Source organism: Ahaetulla prasina, chromosome 3 (assembly GCF_028640845.1).
Source record: "Ahaetulla prasina isolate Xishuangbanna chromosome 3, ASM2864084v1, whole genome shotgun sequence".
NCBI lineage: Eukaryota > Metazoa > Chordata > Lepidosauria > Squamata > Colubridae > Ahaetulla > Ahaetulla prasina.
Window position 1 is genome coordinate 182,597,522 of NC_080541.1, and position 14,517 is coordinate 182,612,038.

The following is a 14,517-nucleotide window of genomic DNA, read 5'->3' on the forward strand; positions in this document are numbered from 1 at the left end:
TGGTAACTCTGAATAGTTGCTAAACCACCAATAGCATGTTTATAGCTATCTTTTGTTATTTTCTTTTAATTATAAAAGATATGTCATAACTTTTAAACTACGGATTCCGGAATAATAATATACATCAGAAAGATTTAATCAAAATACATATTTGGTCAAGCCTAAGCAGAAGATAAGCAACTTTGGCTGTATTTAAAGAGCCTTGCTGGCACAGTGGTTAGAATGAAGTATTGCAAGCTAATTTTCCTGACTGCCAGCAGTTTGATTCTCACCGGCTCAAGATTGACTCAGCCCCCCATCCTTCCGAGATCGGTAAAACAAGGACCAGATTGTTGGGGGCAATATGCTGACTCTGTAAACTGCTTAGTGAAGGTCATAAAGCACTGTAAGCAGTATATAAACCTAAGTGCTATTATCAGTGCTAGTGTTATTTGAAAGCTAAACAGACTCAAATTTGGATAGCACTTGAAATGAAGACCGCAAGGAAATCCCAGGGTAATAAATTAGATGGGAAAATAAAAACAACAAAAACAAATTATTGAAGAAGGCAATTGCTAATCACTTACATTGCCAAAACGATTGTAATGGAATTTGAGAATTACAGAAGAAAGGTGGGGGGGAAGAGATGCTTTGTCGGGAACAATCAGATAAAAGGGGGAGGGAGAAACCAGAAGCATCTTGGCGAGATGGTCTGGAAAAAAAGCAGGCTCTGATGAGCTCTGCAAAAATCCAGCAGGACAAACCACTGTCAGGGGGTCTTCAGACTGGAACCATCCTGTAGGGATGTTGAAGAAGGAGAGGTGCCTCAGACAACCAAGAAGAACAGGCAAGTTCCTCAAAAGTCAGAGGCGGCTCTTCAAACTGGTGGCAGTGGTGGCAGCCATTAAAAAATGACCTCTGTGAAGCTTGGGCAACCAGACTAAGTTTTTTGTGCATGAGCGGTGTCTGAACGGAGTGCTGGTACAACGTGAGTGATTGGCCAACTCACAGATAAAAAAGAATTTTTAAAATAACTTTAAAAGGTGTCCTGGAGTGGAAATGAGCGGCTAATTGGCACTTGGGAAAGTTAATGAGGGAGAAGAACAAAGAGGAGGTTAAAATACCAAAGCCCAAGAAAGAAAATTTCACAACTGGATTTAAAATTGGATTTGGAGAAATTAAAAATAATAAAAGAAAAAGAAACCCGAGGAAAAGTACTTTTTATGTGGATTAAAAATATTTTTGATAGTTTTGACATTTGAAGGAGAAAAACAAAGAAGAAGTTAAAATACCAATGCCCGAGAAAGAAAATTTTATAACTGGATTTAAAATTGAATTTGGAGAAACAAAATATAATAAAAGAAAAAGAAACCCAAGGAAAAGTACTTTTTATGTGGATTCAAAATATTTTTGACAGCTTTGATTCTTAGTTGTTCTGAGAATATTGTGGATTTTGAGGGAGTCATTTGCTGGCAGAAAGAGAGAACTGCAATCTTGGTTGGAAAATAGAAGAGAAAATAACAGCTGTGACCTTGACTAATAAAAGATAATTCAGAAGCTGTGAGAACTTTTAAGGAGTATTTGTTTTTCTGAACTGTTTGGTTTCGACTTTCAATGATTGTGGAAGATAATAAAGCTTTAACTTGAAGTGAATTGAATAAATAAATAAAAAACTATATGGACTTTAAAATTTTAATTAAATATAAATCAAAAGTTTTAACAATTTGTTAAAATTGACAATATGGAGTCTTGGATGTGTGAGGCATTGAGATGTTTAAAAACATGTGTGAATCACTAAAGGGTAATAAAAAAGTCAGAAATTTTGCTGGAACATATAGAACAGGAAAAAGAGACCATAAATGAGGAGCAAGACAATAATATTGAAAGAAAAGGAATTGAGTGCAAAAAGCAGTTAGATGATTTCACTGGGATTAACAGTGGTAAAAAAGATTGGATTGGGAGGGGGAATATCCCCACAAAAAGAATCAATCAAAGGGAAAAGAAGGAAAGAGTGGAAAGAGGTTAGGAGAAAGCCTGGGGAGAATTACTCAAGTAATATATCTAAAAGTGAGAAAAAGGATTCAGGAGAAAAGATACAATAAATACAAAAAGAAAAAGAAGAAGTTAAAAGAATGGGATAAAAGGAGGAAATTATTAAGAAGTGGAATTTTGAAGAGACCAAGAGAAAATGGTTAAAGAGGGGAAGAATAGTGAAAAGGAGGAAGGTAAATAAGATATATATTAGTAGATTTAAGGGAACTGTATTAATATTATTAATGTGGGTGAAATATATTAAAGGGTTTTAATGTAAGAAGTGAATATGATGATGTTTATTGCTTATAGCAAAACAGAAGAGCAGATGAAATATGAAATCGACAAGTTAAATTAAGAGACAAAATTGAAATGATAAAAAGTGGGATGTGGAATTTGAAAAATATATACTGTAAATGAAGAACTAAGATAATTAATTGATGTTATTGTAAGAAATTAGGAATTAAGGGTGGATAGTGATACTGTTTATGTATTAAGAAGAGATTAAGATAAGATGTGGATGGTTAATTAAGTTAAAGCGTTTCAATGTAAGAATTGAATATGATGATCTATATTGTGTATATAAAAAGTGGAATGGGGATTTTGAGAAATATATTTTGCATATGGAGAAATAAGATAATTAATTGATGTTATTGTAAGAAATTAGGAATTAAAGGGCAGATAGTGTATTAAGAAGATATTAAGATAAGATAAAAAAGTATGGAAAAAGAATATTATGGCCAAAATTGGAAATATGTAAAATGTACTTGGGGAAAAAAAGAGATGAAATAACAAGATACGGTGAAAAATGATGAATTTGTGATAATTATATAAAAGAGATGAATTTGGAAAAAGCAGGAAGATTGGAATAAAAATTAAGATATATAAGATGTATAAGATGTGACCCGGTCAACACTCTGTTCATAAAATATGTATGATGAAAGAAAAAAATTAATAAAACTTGTTTACAAAAAAATAAAAAAGATAAAAGGGGGAGGAGTCTGGAACTGAGTAATGGCAGAGAAGACTTTAAAAAGGTTCCACCCTAATTAAACAGGCAGTAAAAACAGTGGAGGGAGATTTGTATTTTAAGACTTGCAAGATTCTGTTAATATAATCGTATAATAAAGAGGAATTAGTTCACACTGTTATGTTTCCTGTCTGGTCTATTTGGGAGCTTGATAAAGCTATATGGATGAATCTAACGTAGTCATCAGGTATGAAGCTTGACTCAAAGGAGACATTTGATAGGGTGGCTCTAAATCATATTTCCCTGTCAATATTTGTCTAAATTGTTTTTCAGCCAGCTAAAAGTACTTGACTTTTAATACTTTCCTTGCAGTGTAGATTTGGGCTAATTTTTTCCAAAACAAACCTACAGTACCTGAATCAAAGAATATTCTGAGAATCTGCTTCTGATTCAGAAACACAAATGCAGTAATTGTCTTCAACCCTGAGAGATTGAGCACATGGAGCACCAGAATAAATGAGAAAATGATCTGTTGTTATGTAAGAGATGGAAAGGAAGAAGGGAAGCCTTCTACATTGTCTTTAGTAATGCTTTTATTAAAACAAGCTGTGGTCTGAATTTAGTGGTAAATCATACCCTCATTGGTATGATGAAGACACAGATCAGGATACAGATCAGACAAAGGAATTTCCAGGAGCAAATTAAGAACTTTGAATGTCATGATAACTTCCAAAATGAAAAAAAATAAAATAAAGATATACTTCTTTCTACTGCTCAAAGCTTAGACACACATCCCTTTGAAGATGAACCCATGGATAGGACCAGTGTTCATTTTCAAATACTGTAACCATGCTTGCAATTTTATTTATTTCTTAAGCTTTTTACAGTGCCAACTCCCAAAACCTCTCTGTGGTTTACATTTGTAGCCATATTTTAATTTCTGATGATTTTGTCAGGCGGAGAAGAAAAGTGAAGAAACTACATGTTTGCAACAGGTATCTGTCATTCATTCGCCTCTAGCCACTTGTCTGCCTGAAATATTTTAGTAGGACTATGAGGCTAATGTATACTCTTCTTGGTAATTGCTTCAGATTTATATTTGGCTGGCCACTGGGAGCTTTTTCCTGTAATGTATCAAACCTCAGTTGATTTAAAAGGCTATGGCTATTTCACTAGGTTTATCAAAAAGCATTTAAAAGTGATGTATGAAACCTTTCCAAAATGACATCACTCAAGAAAGATTAGTGTTTTAATGGAATAAGCTGACTACTGACTATATAATAATAATCCATTTCTTCTCTATACTTTCAGGTCAGGATCTGGAAAGGAAAAAGTCTACAGGAAGCACTGAGGGTTGTCCTTACCCAAAGCAGTTCTTCTGTAGTCTCTCAGGCTTTTCAAACCTATACTTCCAGATGTGCTGGACTTCAGTTATCTTAATTACTATTTCTAGCCAGTTGAATCAGCTTTGAGAGCTCAAGTTTTGAAAGTCAGCTCATTGGGGAAAATTGATTTAGGAATCTTAAAGGCTAGCTAGTTACCTTAATTAGTTTGCAATAGAAATCATAACATTTTACACAGCTTTCTCTAGAGAGAATTTATTGTTCAAGTCTCAGGATGAATATTGTCCCTCATCATCCTTACTAACCTTACTTCTTCCTGATCCAAATGGACAAGGTATACACCACTTTAAATATCAGCTCTAACAGACCACAGTCTTAGAATCAAATGGAGAGTTTTACTTAGAGTTTTTTAAAAAAAAACATGAATCCAGATCAATCCCATTAAAAACAGTTACTTACCTAACTGCTCCTTTCTTTGTTGACAGTCATTACATTCATAGCCACAGTAGTTTGTGAGTATCCCACAATCAGCAGAAGTGTGAATCTGCTGGGTTGCTTTGCAGTCCTGCAGTCCTGCTAGGATGTGTAGCCTTAGTATGGGAGCTGAGAGTAAGAGAGGAAAACGAGTTGGACTGTGGACCATCACCTGACCTTCTTAAGACATTCTTGGCAGGCGTATGTTATGTCCAGCCAACAGCTGATGCAATTGGACTACATGGGGTTAAATGGAGACACTAGGAAAGGGAAAAACACTTATGACATTGAAGGAAACAAAGCTGTGATTATGAGCTGCCTCATCCATTTTACTTTCTCAATGCAAACCAAAGGTTCATTAAATCAGTGTATGAGAATCCGGTGACAGTCACTTGCCTTGTGTGGGAGCACGTTTCAATATTTTTCACAGCAAGTAGCAATGCCACATTCGCTGCTTTTGAAATTGTTTAAGCATGATCAGACTTGGTTGGTATTGGAAGGGAGATCATTAGGAAATCTCTAACTGTAGTTTATACTGGGAAATAAAGAAACACAAACAAAAGGGGAAAAAATACAGAAAAAATCCACAATGGCAATTCGCTTCTGTATTGTTATCAAAAAAAGCAACACAAATGCATCCAGCTAGCAATCAGGAGGCTTCTCCCCAGCATTTATTTCTTATTTTTATGATCCTCAAAATGGGATTAGATTATGTTTGCAATCCAGACTGCTTTGGGTGCCATTTCCATTTCCATTTTCTTATAATATAATATAATATAATGTAACGTAACGTAACGTAACGTAACGTAACGTAACGTAACGTAACGTAACGTAACATAATAATATAATATAATATAATATAATATAATATAATATAATATAATATAATATAATATAATATAATATAATATAATATAATGTAATATAATATAGTATAATGTAATATAGTATAATATAATATAATATAATATAATATAATATAATATAATATAATATAATATAATAGACAAGAGAGTTGGAAGGGACCTTGGAGGCCTTCTAGTCCAACCCCCTGCCCAGGCAGGAAACCCTACACCATCTCAGTCAGATGGTTATCCAACATTTTCTTAAAAATTTCCAGTGTTGGAGCATTCACAACTTCTGCAGGCAAGTCATTCCACTGATTAATTGTTCTAACTGTCAGGAAATTTCTCCTTAGTTCTAAGTTGCTTCTTTCCTTGATCAGTTTCCACCCATTGCTTCTTGTTCTACCCTCAGGTGCTTTGGAGAACATCCCGACTCCCTCTTCTTAGTGGCAATCCCTGAGATATTGGAACACTGCTATCATGTCTCCCCTAGTCCTTCTTTTTATTAAACTAGACATACTGAGTTCCTGCAACCATTCTTCATATGTTTTAGCCTCCAGTCCCCTAATCATCTTTGTTGTTCTTCTCTGCACTCTTTCTAGAGTCTCAGCATCTTTTTTACATCACGGTGACCAAAACTGAATGCAGTATTCCAAGTGTGGCCTTACCAAGGCATTATAAAGTGGCACTAACACTTCACGTGATCTTGATTCTATCCCTCTGTTTATGCAGCCCAGAACTGTGTTGGCTTTTTTAGCAGCTGCTGCACACTGCTGGCTCATATCTAAATGGTTATCCACTAGGACTCCAAGATCCCTCTCACAGGTACTACTATTGAGCAAGGTACCACATATACGGTACCTGTGCATTTTGGGTTTTTTGCCTAAATGTAGAACCTTACTTTTTTCACTGTTGAATTTCATTTTGTTAGATAGCGCCCAATGTTCAAGTCTGTCAAGATCTTTCTGTAACTTGAGCCTATCTTCTGGAGTGTTGGCTATTCCTGCCAGCTTGGTGTCATCTGCAAATTTGATGAGTTCCCCATCTATCCCCTCGTCCAAGTCATTGATGAAGATGTTGAAGAGTACTGGGCCTAAAACAGAGCCTTGGGGTACTCCACTGCATACTTCCCTCCATGGGGATGTAGTTCCGTTGAGGAGTACACGTTGAGTGCGGTTGGTCAGCCAGTTACGAATTCATCTCTTGGTGGTGCTGCCTAACCCACATTTTTCTACTTTATCTAGTAGTAGGTTATGGTCTACTTTATCAAATGCTTTACTGAAGTCCAAGTAAATTATATCGACAGCATTCCTCTGGTCTACTAATTTTGTCACTTTGTCAAAGAATGCAATAAGATTAGTCTGGCATGATCTGTTTTTGACAAACCCATGTTGGCTTTTGGTTATTACTTTGTTTGCTTCTTTGTTTGCTTTCTCTTGAAGCTGAATGTAATGCAAACAGGGGCTGGAAAAATAGACTTGGTAAAAATATATATTTTTTTTTCTTGTCAGCTTCCTGACTTTGTCCATAAGCCCAAGGGTTCCCCTCCTCCTTTAACTTTTTATGCCCCCATCCTCCAATTTTGGCTTTTTGTTTGAAAAGCTCTCCTGCTTCTCCTTTTGAGAGAAAAACTCAAGGTTGTAAATATTGCAGTATTAGGTCTGCTTTATGTGGACAAGAAGAGCATTGATAATATATTGGATTTTAATTATTTTGCCTCAAACTATTCAGTGCAAACCAATTTGGGAACAACACCGGTCTGACTCATCTAATTAGCTTGAGGAAAATTAGATGCTCCTATAAGCTTCCTTTAGGAGTTGCTATGGGCCAAACTATAAATGTAGGAGGGGAGATTTGTGAATAAGAGCAGCTATAATTAAAACACTAATTCGAAACTGCTGGGAGAAAAGGGAGATTGGACCAAGATTGTAGTTGTCAATGCAAGTGTGTATGTCTCTGTGTGTATGTGTGTGTCTTTCCAATGTCTTCTGAGACCGTAACTATCCACGGTTAAATGTACAGATATAATTTGAGTACCAGTATATTTTATCCTCTAAAGCAAATAGCAGCTTCCAGAAAATATTTTTAATTAAGGGATGGTAAAGGGGGAAAGTTCCCTCAGGGCTAAACTTCCCTCTGCCAAGGTTACTATGAATACTTTTAAAAAGAAGGGGGAGAGGGAAAATTTATTCACAGAACCCACTTTGGGAGCCAGACAAATGTTCAAAGTGTTCAGTCTCAGATCATGCCAAATGCACAGGAGTGGCAAGGCTCTATGAAATGCTGAGAGGTGCAGGACAAATTAGCTGAGACAGAAGAAAAGTGAGATGAAATAAAGCAGACAGAGGCAGCAAGAACAACCAATACCCTTGGTGATAGAATATCATTTTTTATCTAGGATATGTTGCTAAATTAGGTATTCCTCCAAAGGGCATAAAAAGCAAGAAAAGCTATGTTTGTGAAAGAGGACACCACCAACTGGGGAGAAGGACAGAATTCACCACTTAGACATGGATATGAACGCATAGAACGTTCTTAGAAGTCAAGCATTACTGCAAAATTGTGGGGCAGTTTCAGAATTCAAGCTTGTGATAGATCCTGAAAAATGGAATCTGATTGGAATTTGGCAGCTCCTGCCAGAATGGGACAACTCACTGCAGCCAACTCGCCACAGTCAACTCACCATGGGACAACTCGCACAGGACAATTTAACAATTCAATTTAATTATTTAAAATAAATAAAAAAATATCTTAATTTTTGTTATTCACGTTTCATTTTTGTCTCTCCTTTAGCATCCTTTCTGATTCTATTCCACCATTTCTTTGATATTAGTGTAACTCTTGCCCTGTGGTGAGTTGTCCTGTGATGAATTGGTTGCAACAAGTTGGCTGTGGCAAGTTGGCCATGGTGATTTGGCCAGGGCGAGTTGGCCAGAGCAAACTGTCATAGACCCACCCCCGCAAGACAGCCAGCCAAAGCAAAACAAGATTCTTAAATATCACTTGACCAGATCAGATCATAACACCATATACAAATCACAAACTCTTGCAGGTCAGACTGACCACTATTGATACATCCTCTTCCATCATTGTTGCAGATAAACATAACTCTGAAGAACATTCTGTGCATTCTATATAAATTCTAACTGGCTGGAAGTCGTAAATCTTGTTCCCAAAATTGGTAGTATCCAATTTCTTTTTCACTAGCATATGTACTGTTGATCATGTTTCTTCAAGTTGGTGCCTTCCAAATTTATTGAACTATATAAGCTGGGGTGGCAATTGTATTTCTACTTACTCAGTAATAAAATAACATTATATTATTATAAACTTTAATAATAATATAACAATGTTGAGAGACTGTATTTACCAAGCAGTTTAAGTGGGCATGGGATGTTGCAAGTACACCAAAAAGTTGAAAAAGAAAAACGGGGATTGGAAGAATATCTGAAGAACAGTGAAGAAAATGTGTTGAAGCTAGCACACCATGAAGGATTGAGTACCAAAAAGACTAAACTTGCCTATAAGAAAGATAAAATGAAAAATAGAAAAAAAACATGGCACGGCAAAATATTACATGGCCAATGCATAAAACCACTAGCAAGGAAAGCAGATAACAGTAAAACCTGGAAATGGCCAAGAGCAGTTGAAGTTGAAGAAAGAGATAGGAGGGTTAATTCTGGCTGCACAAAACCAAGCTTTAAGAGCAAATGCATATAAATCCAGATCTGAAAAGACAGCAATAGATAGCAAATGCCATCTCTGTAAAGAAATTGAAGAAACAGTGGACCATCTTGTTAGCTCCTGCAAGAGAATGGCACAGATTGACTACAAACAACAGCATAACAAAGTAGCAACAATGGTGCACTGAAATATCAGTAACAAATACCATTTGCTTGCAAGCAAGAACTGGTGGGACCACAAAATATGCCTGTGAACCGCCCTGAGTCCTTTGGGAGATAGGGCGGTATATAAATTCGAATAATAAATAAATAAATAAATAAAAAACAAAGTGATAAAAAATAAAGAAGCTAAAGTACTCTGGGACTTTATATTTCAAGCAGAGAAGCATCTGCCATACAGCATCCCAGATTTAATAATTGTTGATAAGAAAGGCAAAAAAGTCTGGATAGTGAACTCAGTCTCTGGAGACAGCAGAAGAGAAAGAACTGATGAAAATGATAAAATACAAAGAACTGCAAGTCTTTGAATTAGAAAGAGTCTGACAAAAGAAAGCAATATAGTACCGATAATAATAGACTCCTTGAGTGCAATCCCAAAATATTGGGAGCACCACTTGAACACTATTGTCATTGGCAAAATCACCATCAGTCAGGTGAAAGACAGCTTTGTTTGGAACAGCTGACATCCTGCGATAATTTAATCAGTGGTGGGTTGCTACCGGTTCGCCCTGGGTCGGGCAAACTGGTAGCGGGGGCGGCAGGAGGCTCTGGCCACCCACCCGGATGCTTCTGTGCAGGCGCAGAAGTATCACGCACACATGCGAGTGCATGTGCGCCCATGAGCGAACCGTTAGCGACGGGTTTTGAAACCCACCCCTGCCTTTAATATTGTTAAACAACATTTACTTATCCCAGTTCCCTTAGAAGGCCTTGATAGGTGGACAAAAATGCCAAATCCAATCTGCAGATCTGGCTGACTGTGTGACCAACCATAATCATGTTATAGATTATTTATTTATTTATTTATTTATTTATTTATTTATTTATTTATTTATTTATTGTCCACTGTGATAGATGCTGGGTGAATTACACAATCCAAAACAAATAAGCAAGCAATACAGTTAAAAGCATACAAATTTTAAAGCTTTCACTGATTTACCCATGGGATTTAGTTAGATTTTGCAATGCTACAGTAGTACAGAATGTGGTCTAATAATGTTAATAAGTGCAGGAACATGACTGCATATACTTCCTGTTGGTGGGATATAAGCAAGAGTGTGTTGGCTTGCAAGACAGTCTCCAAATTAGAGATCTGAGTTTACATAGAATTACATAGAATTGTGATAAAACTGGACTTTAGCTGTGTTTGGGCTATACTGGTTAAATGGCCAACCTCACTGGTAACGTTATCAAGGAATCAACGTTATCAAGGAATGCTGTATGTCGAATGGGAATAACCAAGGTGTGACCAGATTTGTTCTTTTTCTTATGAAAAAGCATTATATAAAAAATTTAATAAAGTTATAACAGATGGTAGAGAGCAATTATGTGGGCCCATTTGTTGATAAACATTATATATGGAAGAATGCAACTAAGAGTGTAAGAGAAGTAAAGGGTGAAGAATAAATAAATGAACATGCAAGTGGAAATAAATATGTAGCTTTAATTATGAATGAAAGGGCTACATTGTATATCTGCATTAAGAATAAATATCACCTACATGTTGTGGATGCATATGAAAGTAAGGATTCAGAGACTTATAATAACTGAATGTTGACATTCCACTGGATCATGATGATTGAAGAAACAGAAATGAGCTTTAGGAACTGCAGAATTCTGAATGAATTTGTAATCTGTGACGTTATATGAATGGAAAGAGGATGAGAAAGTACTTAACTTGAGTGCCCAGGAATGAAGTAAAATGATGATCGATTAGTTAGTTTCATCTTAGATGAATCTTCATCTCTTTGTTTGAAATACAGTATATGGTTTAAGGATAAGTCTGTTCATGCACATGTATGATAAAAGAATGAATATATATCTAAAAGTACAATTTGTTTATGGGTAATAGAAAATATTGAAGACTGAGAATTTTCAAACTGCTTTTGTAACATCATATGCAGGTGGGATTCTGCCTATTGCTGTTATTTTTTTTCTGGATTTTGGTTGGGAGATTTTTATTTATTAATTTTTATCTGTATTTATTGGGGACATTATAATATTCGTTTGCTGCTGGCAACTTATGGCTGGCTACGTGTTGAATAAATTAATCTAATGAATAAATCAGCTTGATAAAAGGTGATGAAATATTCTGAATCTGGGGCAGATCATCGTTTCATAGTGTCAAGAATGCATCTTAGGAGAAAATGGGCAAAAGGGGAAGGAAATGAAACAAAAGGAAAGAAATGAAGGAAACCAGAGTGGAAGTAGAATGATTACAGGAAGAAGACCTGTGAGATCCACAAGATGTATTAGAAAATGGGTTAATTTCCTGATTGTATGAATGGAAAATGACTATAAGAAAAGGAGAGGTGGAAGCTCTCAGAACAACACCTTACAGTTCTTTAGCAATTTGTGAAGTCGTGCAAATGGAACCTATGGAAAAAAATGCTTCATATATCACAGCAAATCATTAGCACTACTCAGTGATTTATGTGGAAGAATATAGTATCAAAGCTAATTTTGTGATATGAAAAATGATGATTTTTAAGGAACAAGAATGTGTGTTTATATATGATCAATTCTAAAAGACCCAGAAAATCATTATTTTTAAGCACTATGTTCATTCCCTGGGTAAATTAATCAAACTTCTGCTGGTTTTTCACTTTGAATAACCTAAAGCCCATCTCTCCCAGCTCAGTATCATTGCTGATCTGGCTCTTCAGCCCTTGCTTCTAATGCCTGCTCTGTGGATCACTTTTTAAAAATGCAATTCAAAAGTTATTTGACTACATTAGTCTGTTTTTTTGCTACAGCAAAAAGATAAGAGGGTGAAAGTAGAATATTCACTTTATTTAAGTGATCCTAAAGATTCATTGTAATGTTACTAAGAAAGTCAAGCAATGGAAAATTTACATTCTGATCTTAAGTGTTATCTGTATCAAGTGTTAAATTGTACCCTATGATTAATATTAATATTATCAATATTAATTATTAATTTATTAATATTGATTATTAATTAATTAATATTAAGTATTGTAAGTGTTGTACCTTGATGAAGATATATTTTCTTTTATGTACACTGAGAGCATATGCACCAAGACTTGTGTGTCCAATCACACTTGGCCAATAAAATATTCTATTCTATTCTATTCTATTCTATTCTATTCTATTCTATTCTATTCTATTCTATTCTATTCTATTCTATTCTATTCTATTCTAAACATCCCCCACCCTGACCTGGAGAAACTCTCTTGTGTTCCCTTGAGAGACTTCTGGGAGATTCACAGGAGTATAAACATCTGTCTGTCTGTCTGTCTATCATCTACCTATCATCTACCTATCTATCTATCTATCTATCTATCTATCTATCTATCTATCTATCTATCTATCTATCTATCTATCTATCTATCTATCTATCTATCTATCTATCTATTATTTAGCATACGACATCTATAGAGGTCATGCAATCACTGATATACAATCTCTCTATAAAAGGGTTTAATAAACTTCTTATTCATCTTAACCCTTGGTACAGATTATAGTTACTAGTTGGTAATTTGTTAACATAACGTCCTTTGGGTGGTGTTGGTGGAGTGATAGTTTATCCAGAATCTCCAGACTATTGATCTAGAATGCGTTCCCTTTTTCTCTGCTTAAAATTGCCTACAGATAGGAAATTAGCATGTTTATTTTTTATTTATTTATTTATTTTGTCACAATATCATATAAAAAGGATTATATAGTATATAAACATATATATGAGTAAATATTAGGAGGTATAAGCATCAATATATATATATAGGAAGAAGAAAAGAAAAACAATAGGACAGGAACGGTAGGCACGTTTGTGCGCTTATGCATGCCCCTTATGCGCTTATGCACGCCTTATGCGCTTATGCACGCCCCTTTAATGTCAGTTAAAAACTCTACAGGAGCTCTTTGCCTGGCGCAGTCTGGTCCGTTATTTACAAATACAGTATCAGAAGTATAACCGTTGCACAGGTCTGCCAATAGGAAGTGAATACAGCCATATTCCAAAAAGGTATTTGCCCCTCTCTGCAAATCCTGTGATCCTCCTTAAGAAACCCACAACATGTGCAATTCACAGCAACGTACACATGAACATAACACAGCATCAGCCAGTAGCATCTAGTACAGCTTTTTCTTAACTATCCCCCATAGCTTTGGGCAAGAATTCTGAAATTGGTGGTAGACAGAAATAATGCTCAATTTGGAGAAAACGGAATTAGGGACAAATGGTATGCTAGTTTACTGCAATTTGCTGCGTAGCCATAGGCAAGACAAAGTTCCTGTATTGAACATATCAGGCAGTTAGGTTGGGCTTGATATAAATGAAGATGGCCAACCAAAGCTTTAGGCTTCAGGGATAAAGTTATCTAAATAAACATCACAGCAGTATGGCCTCAACATCATATGCTGAAAACAACAACAAGGATTCAGCATTCCATTGTTGTACTTCACTAATCCAAGGGTTCTCTTATCAATTGATCCCAAATGTATATGTGTGTGTGTGTGTGTGTTTATGTGTATGTATTGCAAAAGCAATTTATTACCACAGATGGATTTAAAAAAAAAAATTGATGTAGCCCCTTAACCATACAATAATGTTTCCCAATCTGGGAAAGTCAGTCTGAACGAGTGGCAGTGTTTTTCCAAATGATTTCATCTCTTTTTATAACTCGGTGAGCAGAAGAGGGAATTGAGATTCCAGACTATGCTTTGTGGTATGAAATGTGAAACCATAGAAAGGTTATCTCAATACCTTCCAGCAATGTTTTTCTGACCTCTTCCCCTTTAGTGCTCTCTCTCACTCTCTCTTTCTCTCTTTCATCAGTGCTTGCAGGATGTGCAAAACTGGACTCCTTGGATGGCAACTATTTGAAGCAACTTCTTGTCAAGGAGCAGTTGGTGACAACCCAAATGATTTAAAGTAGCCCTTCTCAGCCTGAACAACCTCTGGAATGTAAGTTCCTGTTCTCCACAGTCAGTGTGACAATTGAAATCAGAAT

General features: G+C 35.7%; 1 protein-coding gene and 1 long non-coding RNA gene across 5 annotated transcripts in view; one reads left to right on the forward strand and one right to left on the reverse strand.

The window, feature by feature from the left end:
• Positions 1-4,981, reverse strand: part of IP6K3 (inositol hexakisphosphate kinase 3) — a 37,515-nt gene extending 32,534 nt beyond the window's left edge. The window contains exon 1 of one of the 2 annotated variants that reach the window (XM_058176052.1): positions 4,783-4,981. In XM_058176052.1, coding sequence (XP_058032035.1) covers positions 4,783-4,966 — 184 coding nt within the window. In that variant the 5' untranslated portion in view covers positions 4,967-4,981. The remainder of the gene's footprint in view (positions 1-4,782) is intronic. The other variant, XM_058176051.1, reaches the window with a different exon arrangement.
• The window catches only part of LOC131194739 (uncharacterized), a 48,421-nt gene continuing 34,503 nt past the window's right edge, over positions 600-14,517 (forward strand). For 2 of the 3 annotated variants that reach the window (XR_009154288.1, XR_009154290.1), the window contains exon 1: positions 14,303-14,471. This is a non-coding gene — a long non-coding RNA (uncharacterized LOC131194739). Of the gene's footprint in view, positions 2,205-14,302; positions 14,472-14,517 lie in introns of those variants that run through there. The other variant, XR_009154289.1, reaches the window with a different exon arrangement.